The 16880-nt window shown below is 39.8% G+C and overlaps 2 protein-coding genes across 3 annotated transcripts; both read left to right on the forward strand.

Moving 5' to 3' along the window:
- The first annotated feature begins 2559 nt into the window (after positions 1 to 2559).
- Positions 2560 to 5863, forward strand: LOC145446098 (uncharacterized). Of its 2 annotated transcripts, XM_080324283.1 has the most exons (6): positions 2572 to 2784; positions 2852 to 2985; positions 3404 to 3477; positions 3536 to 3616; positions 4783 to 4866; positions 5552 to 5863. In XM_080324283.1, exons 1-6 carry the CDS (start codon positions 2623 to 2625, stop codon positions 5671 to 5673), a joined length of 657 nt encoding a protein of 218 aa, XP_080180409.1. In that variant the 5' UTR covers positions 2572 to 2622; the 3' UTR covers positions 5674 to 5863. The 2 variants fall into 2 exon arrangements, with proteins under 2 accessions (XP_080180410.1, XP_080180409.1); XM_080324284.1 differs by lacking the exon at positions 4783 to 4866 and having other exon boundaries at positions 2560 to 2784.
- Positions 5864 to 11220: 5357 nt separating this feature from the next.
- On the forward strand, positions 11221 to 16358 carry LOC145446096 (stearoyl-CoA desaturase 5-like). The gene is made up of 6 exons (XM_080324282.1): positions 11221 to 11388; positions 11512 to 11640; positions 13945 to 14075; positions 14140 to 14345; positions 15239 to 15468; positions 15950 to 16358. The coding sequence occupies exons 1-6, from the start codon at positions 11304 to 11306 to the stop codon at positions 16171 to 16173; spliced, it is 1005 nt and encodes a 334-aa protein (XP_080180408.1). The 5' UTR covers positions 11221 to 11303; the 3' UTR covers positions 16174 to 16358.
- The last annotated feature ends 522 nt before the right edge of the window (positions 16359 to 16880 follow it).

A 16880-nucleotide genomic window follows, 5' to 3' on the forward strand; every position in this document is an offset into this window, starting at 1 on the left:
GTCACGTGACCTCATGAGGTTCACGTTCGCGTTCACGCATTACCTTTCATAAGGGTTCGCGTTCACACGAACCTGAACCTTTCAGAGGTTCACACCATTCCTAGAAGACAATACCTTACTGCAGAGTCATGTGTTGATAGCCGGCAATGAGCAAACGGAAACTGCCGTTCCACTATGAAATCAGTACTTACTTAATAGCAAGGTCGGTTGCACGAAGTTTTATGTGACTCCACTTCCGAACCAGCGATCCTGGCTCGCACGACTCCAACTGATTTGGAATTGCGACTGTGACTGTGCCAACGAGTGTCCTAATTCCAAATTCGTAACTGTATAGTGGATATGATTCCTACTGGCGGCTCGGTCTGTTTTCAAGCAGCGACTCTGCCTCCAGTATATCCTCAGCTTTTTCATGCGTGAAATTGTGACTCCAACGCTGAATAAAAAGTATGATTCCGACCACGACTCCTTAGATATTTCAATCCGACTGAGAAATTTAGCAGTGTCTCTGACTCCCGATTCTTCGTTAATTAAATCCAGGGATATCTAGTTCTAGTTATCACTGATTAAATCAATCGAAACATAAGAACCAATCAAATCCTTCACATCGAAGTCTAGGATAATAGCGTATACCCAAAGAAATAAGGGGCTCATAACCACACGACACGAGTCAGTGCGCTCATGAGAATAACACAAGATTTTACTATTCATCACTGGAAATCGAATGTGTTAAATTCAGAACGCGATTGCACGGCTGGGGGGGGGGGGTAGTTTCATCTAGTACAGGGGTTCTCAGCCTTCTTTTGGCCGTGGCCCACTTCCTGGTTTGAAAATATTATGTAGCCCACCTCTTATCCTAGAGTCATGGTCCTGTTCAATCAATGTGTGGTAATCGCCGCCGCCGACATGCCTATTTCTCTAAAATATGCACATTTTCATTTACTAATCATATTTAAATGTAGACCACTAAGGACATAAAAGCGTGTGAAGCGCGACGAAAATTTTTATGTTGAATAAATCTCAAACAAACAACGAACGAAATAATTTTGGGCCCCTTGGAGCTACCCCCCTGGGGCGCGACAATTACGGCCCTGGAAGATAGTAAATTATAACTATCTTTTACCTTCGCTGTTCCACTCACATTGCAAAACCCATCGATCCAATCCTCGCATCCACTGGGTGATTGGGGCTTTAGTTCCACTATGGTGGGGAATAATATAACCATTATGGGCCCGCTTCAAATAATTGTTTGGTAAATGGGATATTACAGAGAAGTGAAGAAAGAATTGTAGATGTACACTGTACATAGTAGGCCTATGATTTGTACCTAAGTTGGGATGTCAGAACATTACATCCAATAATACAATCAATTCATGTTACTTATACATTATGTACCATAACTTCAAGGCCGGCCATTTTTGGACCGACTTCAAAGATTAATACGCTGCGCTAAATCCTGAATTCATTACGATCCGTTTACTTCTACAGGAAGTTGACAATTGATGATAAATTACAATTGAGCATAATTTTATGTTACAATAATATGACCTGCCGAAGTAGCCCATCATAAATTTACATAAAATGCGCGACAGTCCGAGTTCAATGCACACACTTTCTATAGGGCATACGGCGTGTGACACTATCGCAATACTTGGCTACTTCAGTTATTGTATATAACCGAAATTAATTTCGTTGCTGTTGGCCGTATGTTGTCATAGCCGGGGGGACAAAAGCCGCCGTTTCCCAGGGTTGTAACCAGGTCACAAGGCTCCGGGTCATAAGTCAATTTCTCTTTTAGAGTTTTGAATCGAGTCAGGTTGAGTCATTTTCAATTCACCACCGAGTCAAATCCGAGTGCAAGTCAGCTAGTAGAGGGACGACTCCAAGTCATTATGTTCACTGTTCAGTTTGCAGTTCAATCGGGTTCAAACCACTTTTTCCAACTCTGATCGAGTGATATAGAATGACTCGCTTTCAAAACATCGCAATTTCCTAAGTTTTAACAGTTTTTAGCCATATATTCGAGTATCAGGAATGATAGATGAAATTCAATTAGGTGGTAACTTTACTATTCGTCGAAGTTACAATGAAATGTCTGTCTCGGCCGTCCTAGTCTTGAGTCATATGACTTGGTTCGAGTCATGCAAAATGACTTGAATACAAGTGTCGAGTCCATACAAAAATTTACTCGAGTTGAGTCATTTTACAAATTTGAAAAAAATGACTCGAGTCAAGTCGAGTCACTAAAAAATTGCGACTCGGGTCATAACTCGAATCATTACAACCCCAGCCGTTTCCCCTCCCATTTTCGTCTTGTCCATTGTGACTCCATACGTGCCAGTACCACTACATCTCATGAGAGCCGGATGAAAAGCTTTACGTATAGCCTACGCATAATTCGATAATATGAATATATTTCACAATATGTGAACATAACAAATATAACTAAACCTTCACTAATTCTACCATTTTACAAATAGCTCTGTGGCGCACCCCAAATTACTGCTGTGGCCTACCAGTGGGCCATTAGCCACCCTTTGAGAACCCCTGATCTAGTAGATATCCTCTATAGGGCAGGAGCATTAGTAAATACATGGCATCCGCTATGCATTAATTCTCAATTCTATGGAACCGCAAGATATAATCCTAACTGCAAAGTGGAGTTTGTTGATTGATCCGACCTATACAATGATTCGCTTTGCCATCGTATTGATATCGGTTGTGACAGTGCGGTCAAAGGAGGGATGTGTTTTACCTCAACCTTCAGCGGATCCTGATTGGCAACACGTAAGTGTCTACGTAAAACCGTGATAATATCGACGGCAGCAGCGGCATCTAATATTTGAATTCGTAGATGAACAAAGATTGGTATGATGCCCTCAATATGCCGAGAGGACCGGATGGAGTGATTGACTGCTACCACTGGTTGAACATGACTGAGGCAGAAGATGGAGGGTTCTATGTGGACCTGACGATGACCGTATTTGAGTGGGTTGTAGATATATGCCACCAACATCTCCAATGAAAACTGAGGAAATAATGCGTTTTTTAAACTAATATGGCGCCAGTTGAGGTCCTTTACTGCGATCCATACAAATGGCCCGCACCGCGGCAATAGAGAACATTGCGTGCAACTTTTATTCGGCTCAGTTATAGCATTTTGACCATATTACCAGTTCATATATATCCCGGCATCGTGTGACACACCTGTATGAGTGACCTGAATTTAATCTTGATAACATTTCAACCACAAAATTATGTCTCATCAGTGATTAGTTATGTAGTTCCATGCGAGACTGCTGATTGCATATGCTTTTCTAACACTCAAGTAAACTAAACCGTGAATATCACGACACTTCATAACCTTAAATACAGAAGTACATCTGAGTACATACCAACTTTCTAGGCACTCGTCAGAATCCTACCGAGATCATTATCTAAAGAGAAGAACCGGCGTGTATCAGATGAGTGTGGAATTCGGTAACATCTATTTGGAAAAAGCGAGTCAAACGTATCGTCGATTTCTATTTGAATTCAGAAAACGAATTCGTTGCCACTGTCAAGAAAGCAAATGACCACAGAGAGTTGGATAAAGATATGGAGAGATCCATAATCGCAGGTAGCAAATACGTTGCAGCACGGCTATCAATTCTTGTTTTCGAGCCATAGCAATTTTGTCAACAATTTTAGTAATGACATGTATTTTTTCATCCTCTTTCAGCCCACGTGATCAGATTTACTGGTGGAGCTGAGAGAGATGGAGTCTTCGAAAATCTAGGGCACATTAATATATAATTATTAATTATATAACTATGGGGGCGCCATTGTTATGAATTACTCTGTTGTATGTTGTTACTTCGAAACGACTGCTGTTTAGTGTAAAGAATCACACTAATGTGAAACTCACACGATTCAAAGTTGACATTTTTCCACGGGGTGCATCATTTTCCTCTGTGGGTGGCATTTTTACTGTGGGGATTGCCTGGCGCAGGACTATCACTATATTCGGCGCCGGACATTCAGGCACCATGTATGAACAATGGAGAATTGGATACATTTATCAAAGCTTTCGGCCAGCGTTTCCTCCCCGCCGATGTTTTTGGCATCACACTTTAAATTCATTTTATTTTAGAGGGCATAACCATAATAAAATCCAGACATGTGGGGAAATTAAATCGCGCTACCCGCGAAGAATATTTTCAAGATAACCAATTCTACGTAAAAAATACTCTATAATTTCTGTTGATTTACGAAATAATTTTGCCGTCCCTCCGAGCTCCGCCCGCCCAATCTAGGAGTTTTGTGCGCGGTAGTTACGGCCCTGCGTTACGGCCGCGAACAGAAAATATTTCCGTGACATTCATAACAAGAAGCAGTCATCTAAATACTAAAACCTCTATACACAGAAGTCAATGTTATGATGGGCTATAATGTTGGATGAAGGCAACCAGAAGAATCTGCAGTAAAGAGTTCTATAGAATCTTCGGATATTGATTGAGGCTACACGGTTTCATTATTAAATTCCAAACAGGACTGCCTCAAATTTGTGTGGGTCTCTTTACAGCATCTTTCTGTAGTCTATATTTCAAATGTGTTCGTCAGTGATCATTAGACATTGGGCATTGGTGGACTCAAACTGAAGTAACTGTCATCATTTCCGTGGCTAGAGTTTCGGGAAGATAATGCCGGGATTAATTTTTGCCGTAGGAGACCCCGTTTGCCACCCGAGTGTCGTCATTCCAAAAGATATATGCAACCGTATAAATATACGATTTCTTTTGGCAGACGCTGCGTGGATGACACAAAAAGAAGTGGCAGTGATAACGGATAATCAAAATTACCTCATTTTTACCATGTGCAATCAGTGGGGTGAGAATTCATTTCAGTTATTAATATTATATTTTTATTTAACCGAATATAGTTATGAGTAGAGCCCGACCGATATTGGATTTTTGGGCGGATACCGATAAAACCGATATGTAACATCTTCACCGATAACACCGATATATTCAGCCGATATTCAAATAAGAGGGAATCTAACGCAGAACGCGCATTTTAAAAACTTCAGAGCATTTATTCCAACAGCTTTACAGCCATTGTCATACTTGAACATGAAATAGACTAGAAAGGCTGCATCTGGGCACCTTGAAGGTGTAAGCTATATGAAATGTTGTAATATTCCCAGTCTAGCGGTCAAAAATTACAGTTCCCTGACTTCCTGACATCATGGTGTGACGTCACGAAAATAGCCGATATCTTTTCAGCTCTAATGACCGATACCGATAATTCTTTTAAAGTGTAATATCGACTCGATATTATCGGCGAACTGATAATCGGTCCGGCTCTAGTTATGAGGACAGTCACATAATCAAGTCAACTAAATCATTCAGTACTGTCTCTTTGTTTCGTGATATATACTCGTTAGTTAATATTGGCCATGGTGATTGATACTTCGAAGTCCGGAACAACTGCTATAAAATGGTACCTTTCATTATTTCAGTTAGCCGTTATAATAGTGTCAAATACACGAGCAAAAGCACCAATTTGTTTTTAGGCCCCATCAGCTGGGTCAAGTTTCCTGGACATCCAACAATCAGTCAAGTTGCCAAGGCATGGAATGCTCTTGCGGAAAATGGATTGATGGGACACGTAGAATATAACGAAGGCTGTACTTAGTGACGTCTATAAAGTCGCCGGAGTGAACGTATATCATTGAGATTATACCATAGGATGTGCTAAAATTTCATTGCAATAACAAGCATCGCATCATTTATTATGACTTGTGGTTCCAAACCTTTTCATATGTGGCAGTTACGTTATGTTTATTAAACCGTAATATTGCGAAATAAAATCGAATTCCAAACCACAGATTCTAATTTCATCTTCCAATGGGCATCGTGTTCGTCTCATGTGAACGACATGAGCTTGAGCGAACGTGAATCTGTCGACTTTGTTGATGGCAATGGGTTTTAAACAGCACGTTTCATATTCAACACAAGTTTATCAGAATATCTCAGATTTGCCGTTTTCCGAGGAGTCAGAGATAACTAACTTTTTGCCATTTAAAGCCTTCCTTTAGCGAGCTCCGACCACGTCACAGTCGTCGGGTTACTTGGTCCTTGTAAGACCTTTGCCCATTTCCGGATCTGTCCTACAGTTAACATGGCCCAGGGTTAAAACCACGTCACGAGGTTCCGAGTCACAAGTCAATTTTACTTTTATAATTTTGTGATTCGAGTTAGGTCGAGTCATTTTCAATTCGCCATCGAGTCAAGTCCGAGTCAAATCACGAAGCAACGGGTCGAATCCGCGTCCTGGTGCTAAGACTCGAGTCCGAGTCCAAGTCAGCGAGTCTACTGTTCGGTATCGAGCTCAAGTCAGGTTGAACTCACTTCTGTGAAACTTTTGGGCAATATCGAAGGCCTCGGATTAATAATATAGACATTGTTCGCACTTTAAACGGGTTTATTCAATTCATAAAGGGTTCTGCGCCTATTTTTAAAGTATCCGCCCTGATAGAAGCATTGCAAACTCGATTGGTCGTATAGCAGCATGCGAAATATATATTACAAAGCTTCTGTGGAGTCGTGATCTACCTATAATACATTGTCACAAAGGGAAATGAAATAGGTATGGTCGTAAATATACCAAATTATGTTTCATGTGATGCAAATTTGCCATCCTATTCTTTATGGTGTCATGAAAGGTACATATTTAAACGTTCCACATCTTCATTCTGTTATAACGCCATCATATGAGTAATAATCGAATGCTCGACTCGACTCGAATCCTATAATACTCGATTCAGTATCGAATCACTCACGTACTCGTACTCGTACTATACTGGCATAATTACAACCCCGCCATGACCATATACAATTATGCACTTATGCAGAAATTGTGATTAGGAATCGATCTATATCACCGAGCGAGATAGTGTAATGGTTATGCGTCCGGCTTCTCGAGCGGTAGGTCGTGGGTTCGATCCCCGGCCGGGTCATACCAAAGACTCGAAAAATGGTATCCGCAGCTATCCTGCTAGGCGCTCAGCAATCACGGATAGCATGGAGGAGAAAAAAAAAACGGGGGCGCAGACTAGATGACCTCATGGGGCCGTATCGCAACTCCGTCGTCAAAAAGCATCTCGATGGTGCAGGCGAAAAAGAATATCATCTCTCTCTCTCTATAACATGCTGACGGAGAAAAGTGGGATGCCCTTTTTCCTATCTAACTCACCAGTGGGCGCTGACTGATGCAAGGGTAAGATACATTTGTTTGATCTTTATCGACCATTGCGTTCCGGCCGCTCTGATCGAATAAGTAGTGACGGAAATCGCACAGCTTCCACGAGAAGCTACGGTTGTTGCTTCGTAAATTCCTGACCCTATATGAGGTTATAAGGTTATATATATAAGGCTTGTGTAATGTGTATACACGTCATAGCTTGCATGCATGAAGCATTGTAGGGGTGCCATATTATTTGAAACACACCGTCATTCTTCTTATCACTATACGCAATACGTACTTATTTACGAGAATTAATTTACAGGAATTCGGTTGCATTTTAATGAATATATCGGTCGATTGCCGCAACCTTTAGTTTGTAGACGAGTTTGCGAAGGAATGAGCACACAGTGAATGTTTGCTATTGCTAAACGGATACGTTTGGATTGAGCGAATAGGGTTTGAATTCTACGTAAGGGCTCAGAGCGAATTAATGGAACGCGCAATGAACCGAATAAGTTAACATCATACCAATAAACTGAAGTAGAATATATAGGCTAACACCTAACAAGTCTCCCGTTGGATGGTAGCTCCAGAATATGGAGGCAATGATGACTCGTATCTCTTCGTATGATTTGTCAGTCTTTCAACAACGCAAAAGACTTCAATGCTATACTGTGTACTGTCATCAGGCTACTCCAAAATTCTTTCGACGAAGATGGCAAAAGTTCTTGAGGTTGAAACTACTATAATGTAACTACATGTGAATCGCAATTGAAGTATTTTCGAAATTTGCTAAAATCTTTGCTAAAATGACGGTATCGGTTTTACTATATACTTTATGACGGTTGGTGGGTAACTGTTGCATTCCTCTGATTTACTGATTGTAGCTGATGAGATGGTAGGTTTTCGAATATAACTATACCGGTATAATATCTTGGTACCATTTGGGAAATTTCACACTCCTAGGGTCGTAGTTTGGCGTCACGAGCGTGTAGGAAATGTTTATCCTACCTTATGGTACCAAAAGTACGGCCCGAGAGGCGATTTCGTGCGGCATATATATACCAGCCTCTTGACTCAATTATTATTGTTAAGCCAGAAAAAATGATGTCAACTTCTTCATAGCGAGTGTTCGCCATGTTTTAGCCCTCATTTGCCCGATCGCGAATAACAGAACTAATTTGAAGCAATGTCGTCACGTCTGGAAGTGTTAAAAATTGAGACGCCAGTGACCTGAGGTAGCTTGCAAGAGGAGTAATGCGGCCGGTTTTCGAAAAAGTTTGGGAGGCGCCACAGTGTATCAAAGTATGAAGCAGACCTGTCATATAGCATTATTTTCCTAAAACGCTCCTAAAATATTGAATGGAATTGGCAATTGCGGGATTCTGCTGACTTTCGTACGAAAACGTTGAAGTGATCAGAATTTTTTTTAGTTGATTGTGACCATATCGCTCATCATATACCTTCACGGAACAAAGTTGGTTCCAATTTCCTATCGATAACTGACTGCGTACAGACGTGACGACGTAATATCGCGTCATTGCATACAACAGGTGAACCCTAATGTCTAGGCCTTGCATCGGTGTTTGAAAAGCGCCAATTATACAGTATTGTTGTGAAACAATCCTCATTGAAAGCTGTCAGGGGTCATCAATCGGCAATCGTCTATCGACAGATTATATTTTCATCTGCCCAAGACACACACACACATGTACAATGCGATATACAAGACACACAATGCGATGTAATGAACAGATAGGAGGATGCCGAACAACCAACCAGTTGGGGTCTCTTGAACTGGCATCCACCTCGGCCTAGTAATGCCCGATGTTATTCCTTCTTCGTCGGTCCTTTTTAGAAGCTATTTCTTGCTTTTTTTCTTTCTTTTTTCGGGTCTTTTTTTCTGGGCTTTTATGTCGCCGTAAGTACAACGACCCGGGAGACGAGGAGCCCAGCACAACCTCCGACGACGGGAATCGAACCCGTGCTGCCTGCTTGGAGGGCGCCGACGCTCACCATCAATTAAAGTGAACATGATGTTACCAGTCGTATCAAAACTGTAATTTCTCCAACGACATTCCCCCGACGTCGCCTTCATTCCAGAAGATGGTGGTGATATACTAATAATGATCTTATATAATCAATTTCGGCACATTATCCCGAGTCAATGTTATGTATACCCTGTTTACGGGCAGTCAGCTCGCCGTATTCGGTCGGGTAAAACAACAGGCGAGAGAATTACAAGAAAAGTAGGCGTTCTCAGTAGGTCGATGGATTCTTGTAATGTCAAACATGAGTCACATTTATTGTTACCTCGTCCTTAGCCTATATAAAGTATCATTCGGGGATAACAGAATTAGTCCTGCGTACATCGGGAGTATGCAGTGGACCAGAGCTTGTTAGCGGGTAAATCTGTGGCCGCCTTCTGCGATAGAGATTTGAGAGAGAAACTGTTCAATAAAATACCTTGGCCTGCACAAGTATTACCCAGATCCAATATGTCATGTTAGTGCATCCAATGTATCATTTGGAAATTTATCGGCATCTATTTAGAAATACAACATTGAAAGCAATGTGAACTTCTTATAGGTGGGCAATATACAGAGGTGGTCAAAGTAGTCAAGAAAGCTACTCAAGTAGAAGTAGAAGTAGAGACGACAAAATCTACTCAAGTACAAGTAGAAGTACTTCTTAAATAAGCCATCCAAAACTACTTGAAGTAGAAGTAGAATTGACTAACTTTAAATCTACTCAAGTAAGTAAGTAGTTTTGAAAACAGTCTTAATTCGTTCGCATGGACTGTCAAAAGCTGCAAATTGAGCTATGCGGAAGGTACAGAGAGCTTGGTTCGTATTGATTCATCCGAGGAGATGGGATGCATATTATAGTATTGATATGAAAATGCGATACTAACCCTTTGTTTACGAGAAGACCCCGTTTTAGAGAATATCATGTTATGGCGCCCTACCCCATATTATAAGGCCCCAAGTTTAGACGAAGAGCGATACGGAGAAGTTGTATCGGATACGGTTTCAACACTTTGCGCAATTAGCATGCGTTAATAACAAATAATGTGGATCGTAAAATCTATATTTAGTGTAGCTTTATTTACGGAAGATAGAGGCATTACTACACTTGCTTTTATGTTTCAACATGCAGGCCTAGCCTGCAGAAAAATGAGCTGAAAGTAACTAGAACTCAAAGTATGATACTCGGAATTAAAAGTGAAATACAAATAGCACTTCTAAAATGCGGAAAATATATTTCATGTCTTTTGACCATAAAGCTTCAAAGGTGATCTGCTAAAACAGGTGTAACGCTAAATAAACGCCACATTTTCCAGATTAGCAGGACACGTCATCGGCTGCTGGATTACGATATGATAGGCAATTGCTAGATTGCGAAACGGTAGTTTCAAACGTTATGCTGGGTCATATATAGGCTACTGTGATGAAATATTTGATAGGGGCGACAATGCGGTGCTAGCGGAACCACGCAATCCGGTACCTAAATCATATTTACTGATACTTTCGTGAAAACATATTTGTTACTTCACTGTGCGCGAAGCGCAACAAAATTTCTGGGCTTTACTTGACTTTCATGAATATTAAATGTTGGTACTGCGTGAAAGCAGCCCAGAAATTCCTCAGGCTATCTTTCGTATTGGGAATTAAACTACTTCTACTTGAAAAACTGAAAATAGCGAAAAGTACGTAAGTAGATCACAAAATATAACAAAGTAGAAGTAGAAGTAGAGAAAATCAGATCTACTTGAGTAAGTACCGGAAGTAGAGGAAAACTACTTGAGTACTTCAAAAAAGTAGAAGTACTTCGTTACTGACCACCTCTGGCAATATACTATGGAAAAATCGTCTAATAAAATTCCATTGCAATATATCAGGAATATGTAGAACTCTAGGGAGGTGTCCCTTCTTCTATATATCCCTTTAATATATATAGGATCATTTGAAAACACAGCTTTATTGCATAAACAAAAACCGTAGTAGAAAATGTAATGCGTGACACATTTCATTTTACACAGACTTTTCTATTTGTAAACTGCATTTCGATAGAAAAAGATGGGAGTAGAAACAATAGTACAGACAAGAACAAAGACTGTGACCGATAGTGACTACAATGCCGCGAAAAATCGAAATAAATTAGGTTCGATATGCATATTATTGTGATGTTATTGAGTCCTTTGATACGACTGTATCCCGTCCCTGATTATAAATTGACTGCATTGCATCATTCAATATGTTAATTGTTAAAACATCAAACTTCTAGACAAAAGAGAAATGCAACATCCTACTCAAATTATTTGGAAGAATTTGGTGCTGATGATCGGACTTCATATTGTCAGCATATACGCCTTGTCACGAATATCACAATTCAAAACCTTTACTATTCTCTTCGGTGAGTATTGACTATATACTGTACAGTGTACACCAGGGGTGTCAAACATACGGCCCGCGGGCCGCATACGGCCCTCCAGTCGATTTCATCCGGCCCGCGAAGCAATTTTGAGTAGATTGAAAAATTGTTTTATTTTCCGGCACATTTGTAAGAAATGTTGAGATTTTTTGCAGGAAATACTTCCATGTTCATGGGCCCCATTATAACCACCCAACTACGGCGTTATGGTTTCACTCTAGTTACCACTAACAATAAGTCGGTGAAATTGACACCCAATATCAAGAAAGCTAAAAGTGCACACCAAGTTTTAAGTTTTATGGAAAATGGATCAATACGTAGTCATTCACAGAGCAAAAACGCCACTGCGGAACCGTTATATGCAGTGTACATGGAAAATATGTTAGTTACACAAATGCATAATTGAAATATGTATGATTGCACTGCTCTGTCACTTTCCACCCAATAGACCAGCACCAGACATACCGACTTATATCGTCGTTAACGCGACTGTTTTAGCGGAATCTTAATTGTATTCAACCGGACAGTCATCGTATTTTTGCCAATTCCGATGTTCGCGAATAAAAGTGTCGCGACTTGCTACTTTAAAAACCCTATGATCCGTGTATTACACTGGTCAACACATATTTTTAGGCAAACAAAGTAAGAGTGGTTTTGGGGGTTATGAAGGGCACTGATTTCGAATATGACCTTAGTTTTTTTCAAATTGGCTCTTGTTGTGGAGATAACCCATGGGGCTATTTAGACCAAAATCTCCTATTTTCGCGGTAATGACTATATATAAAATCGGCTCAGTCGTACTATAGAGTTTATAAATTCAATCTGCTTGTTATTTTTACACACAGAAGACTCTTTTAAATCAAAATACAGCACAGCACTATATTTACAGGTAATTGGTTTATCATAGTAACAGACTTTCACGGATATCATGTACATAAATACCCTCCAGTCATGTAAATAAGTATTTAGCTAGATACTCAAATAACTTGGCATTAATTCAATCGGTTTTACGTCAACCACCTATTGTAAATCTGAAATAATCAGTTGGGATATCAAATTATTGATATACTTTAAATCACAATTGTTTTTTGTTCGATTTTCGCCTGCAAGCTATTTAGTGCAGTTTCTCGAAAAGTTCCGGCAATGGTCTGGCATAATAAGTTCAATTGTTCATCTCATCTCCGCTGATATCTTTATTTTGTTGTTCTGATGTCTTGATAGAACCTCTCCCCTTGCTAATCAACAAGATAATCAGTAAATATATCAAGATGACAGGACAGGAAGTGAACTTTTATGGTCATGCTTGTGCTCAAGTTTTCGATATGCAGATACGAATTTTCGGACCTACTGTTTGTAGTTGGGTATTTGTGATCATCGAAAAAGTTTCATTTACTACATCTTAGGGAAAATTACATGCAGTGAACTCCTTCCTAATGTGAAATTGGAATCTTTCATCGGTATTCGATTATACCAGATACCAGATTTAAGCTTTTCGTTTCAGAGGGTTACTAGGTATACCTACTTTGTTGCCTCAGCGGAAAATTATCCATTTACCAGTCAAAAGAAATGAGACGCATATGAGTATTGTAGTCAGGCCTTTCAAGGACAAATTTTATAGTTTATATACTCCTCTTCAATCATGGTAGAATGACCAATTGATACAGGAGAATATGTATTTCCGTTGTGCAAAAGTATAATTTTTAGGCTTGACACACTGCTTTTTTGACGAACAGATATTTCGCATCATGTCATGTTATTATTGATAGAATGACAGAGAATGACATGAGGGTTCTTTATAGTCAATTAGCTATTTATGCGCAGTATAAAATTAGAAAAAACTACGTTTTTCTTCCTACCAAACGAAATATTTAAGGGTAAATAGAGTAATTTTGGGCTTTTTTAGGGGTATAAATATCTTCTGACAAAGAGCCAATCTGACAAAACTAATGTGACATTCGTAATCAGCAGCCTCAAAAACCCCAGAAACGGCTCTCAGATGTTCTGTCTAAAAATATTATTTTCATTTTGTTGACCAGTGTTATCTATAAATGCTTTTAAGGTATTCAAGTGAAAAGCAAGAGCACAAATTAACATTTTGGAATCAGTTGACTGGTCCGGCCCGCGAGTGATTTGAAGGCTTGAATACGGCTCGCGACGCAATTTGAGTTTGACACCCCTGGCTGTACGCACACTGATTAAAAACTCCAGTAGAATATCTGAGCGAATAAGTATACTGTTAGATGCAACTTAAGTCAGCAAATTTACAAAGGCCACTTTATTTTCCAGGGGTACTCTGTTATATTGGGAGTGTTGTAGGCGTTACAGCAGGTGCTCATCGATTATGGTCGCACAAAACTTACAAAGCCAAGTTACCCCTGAGAGTAATATTGATGTTGATGAATTCGATGGCTTTACAGGCAAGTCACTATTGATATTCGGACTCGAAAGCTCCGAGTCTTAAAGGTAACTAATCTCCATTAGAATTCGATCTTCCACTGGTCGCGCGATCACAGAAGTCATCACAAATACTCGGAGACTGATGCGGACCCTCACAATGCCCGGCGGGGGTTCCTATTTTGTCACGTGGGATGGTTGGTCGTGCGGAAACATTCGGACGTTGTGAACAAGGGAAGGAAGATCGCGTTGGATGATCTGCTGAAGGACCCGGTTGTATCATTCCAAAACCGGTAAGATCATTGGATTTGCGTGCGTACTAATCACATGGTTTCTACACACAAATTATTTCTTTCCACCAGAATAAGGGTGTGATGAGGCATACGAGATTACAAAAACTAAGAAATTTCTATTAGCTCTATGTTATAATCTCGCATAATGAAATGTTAGACAGGGGCGGCAACTTCTCCAGGCGGCGGGCTGGATATGGAAAAATGAAGTACTAGGCGGGCCGGATTACTAAATTGATACATTAAGCGCGTATTTATCCACATATACAATGATTAATCGTAATTAATGTAAACTTTTAAATTTCAAGCATAGAGACAAATACAGTATTCAATGAATTCATTAACGTAATGTACTTCAATAGCTGTTGAAGTCAAAGGGACATTTGTGGTTGATCAAAGTTGCAATTAACAAGCCTTCGAATTTTGGATTCGTGCCGGGCACAAAGAAAACAAATAGCTAAAGAAGAACCTACAGTCACTATAATTTGACGTAGTAAAGCAGTGGAGAATTGCGGCACTGTGATCGCGGGCGATATTATCATGTAAGACTGTCCGTGGACCGTATGTTGCCCCCCCCCTGTGTTAGATTCTTACCAAATAAGGTTTTGGCAGAGGTAGGGCCAGTAACGAAGTACTACTTTTTTTTAAAGTAGTTTTGACACGTCTTGGAAATTGATGGTTCTACTTGTAATTGAGTATCAATTTGTGGCGTTACTTTTACTTCTACTTTAGTGGAAACGCTGACAATTTCAAACATCTATGTTTTTTTTTGCAATGCGAAAGCCTCATGAATTAAATCACGGTGGTGCTTCCCTGAATTATAGATTTACTATATTGTGAATTATTTCACTGCGATTCTCATAGTTCCAACGTTATCATCTCTTTGCTATTTGCAGGTACTACCTACCGTTAGCCATCACGTGCTGCTTCATCGTACCCAGTCTAATTCCCTGGTATTTCGGCGGAGAGACTCTCGTCAACGCTTATTGCGCTGTGACTCTAAGATATTGCATCACTCTTCATGTCACTTGGACTGTGAACAGCTTCGCGCATATGTTCGGAGACAGACCTTATGACAAATATATCAACCCTGCGGAGAACGCCATCGTCAACTATTTCGCTTTAGGTGAGGAATATATTTGAAGCGGCCGATGTAAACGTATAAAATCAGTGTATGATTGCTGTCAGCTACATCGATGGCGTATATTACTGTTACTTATTACAATCGCACCGTTAGTAATAATAATAAACCGGTGAAATCTGCAACAATCTCATCGAGACAACTTGGTCATTTGTTTCACGTTGATTTATATAAGTTGAATATTCGTTTTCTAGTACCTTCTATGCTGCTTGTGGTCGACCAGACCCGTATGTATCTGACTGAGTGCCGTATTCCATAAATCAGCGAACGTAGTAATAAACAAGTTATTTCGAAAATAGCTATAGTCTCTATTTTCATTTGTTCAGTTTACACTAATCTAGTATACAATCAAAAGTATATAACTATATCCCATTTAGGCTACGGCACTGCTAGACTAACCCTTCATGTGACGCGATAAAAGCATTATAATCAAGAGTGATTGCAATTACGAATTCCTTTATTTTAGGGGAAGGACATCACAATTACCACCACACATTTCCCTACGATTACGCTGCCAGCGAGTTTGGCAAAGGATGGAGCCTGTCGACAATGTTCATAGACTTCATGGCATTAATAGGTCAGGCCTACGACCGAAAGAAAGTCGCCGAAGAAACGTTACATGCCCGGATGAAGAGAACGGGCCGGCTGTCTAACAATGATGATATCGATGGCATACCGATGACGATTTAGATGCCTAGCTTATTCAAATTCTTTATAGATAGTTGAAGTTCGAGAAAACTTCGCAATCTGCAGATATGATTGTTGACTGTCGAGTAGGATTGATAGCTCCCGTATTTTTACAGCAAAAATATGTTCATATGATAGAGGCATCCGTTTATTCATGAATATTCTACTATTAAATTATTTTTTTTAAATCGGTTGCATTCAATCGCTTCAGAGCGGAGTTTCCATTGACGGATCGAAAATCGCAGCTTCGAGCAGAGTCGGACACCTAGAAAAATTTCAGTTTTTCCAAATTAGATTAGCATTGGAGCTAGACACTTTTTAGGATTAGATTAGAATTAGAAATACTGAATCGCAAAAACTCGCAAAATGAATGAAATTCCGAATAAGAAAGAATTACAACAAAAATCAAGTTCAGTCCATATCAAATTTCATTCATGTATGCACGAGAACGGCAAATGCTGCGTACACCAAGCTTGGCTTGTTTCACACGATACAATTCTCTTTCAATACAACATCCATTGTAGCAGTATATTTATTAAACTCGAAGACTTTTCGGGTGCCTCTTTTCAAGAGTTATCGGCACACTGAAGGGATTTAAACATATTTAAAAGCAGAACCAAAAAGGCAAAGTATGACGCAACAATCAAAATCACAGACCATAAAATTCGCATTGTATCAATGGCAACAATAACAAACTACGAAGTATACGG

Source organism: Botryllus schlosseri, chromosome 9, assembly GCF_051294905.1.
Source record: "Botryllus schlosseri isolate E-star chromosome 9, Bs_hap1, whole genome shotgun sequence".
Classification (NCBI taxonomy): domain Eukaryota; kingdom Metazoa; phylum Chordata; class Ascidiacea; order Stolidobranchia; family Styelidae; genus Botryllus; species Botryllus schlosseri.

Excerpts from the sequence above, each read along its gene's own strand:
- LOC145446098 (XM_080324283.1), top strand. The coding sequence starts at position 2,623 with ATGGAACCGCAAGATATAATCCTAACTGCAAAGTGGAGTTTGTTGATT. Across the intron at positions 2,785-2,851 it reads CGGATCCTGATTGGCAACAC|ATGAACAAAGATTGGTATGA; the intron begins GTAAGTGTCTAC and ends TTGAATTCGTAG. Across the intron at positions 3,478-3,535 it reads TCAGATGAGTGTGGAATTCG|AAAACGAATTCGTTGCCACT; the intron begins GTAACATCTATT and ends ATTTGAATTCAG.
- LOC145446096 (XM_080324282.1), top strand. The coding sequence starts at position 11,304 with ATGGGAGTAGAAACAATAGTACAGACAAGAACAAAGACTGTGACCGAT. Across the intron at positions 14,076-14,139 it reads TGAATTCGATGGCTTTACAG|AATTCGATCTTCCACTGGTC; the intron begins GCAAGTCACTAT and ends AATCTCCATTAG. Across the intron at positions 15,469-15,949 it reads CGTCAACTATTTCGCTTTAG|GGGAAGGACATCACAATTAC; the intron begins GTGAGGAATATA and ends CCTTTATTTTAG.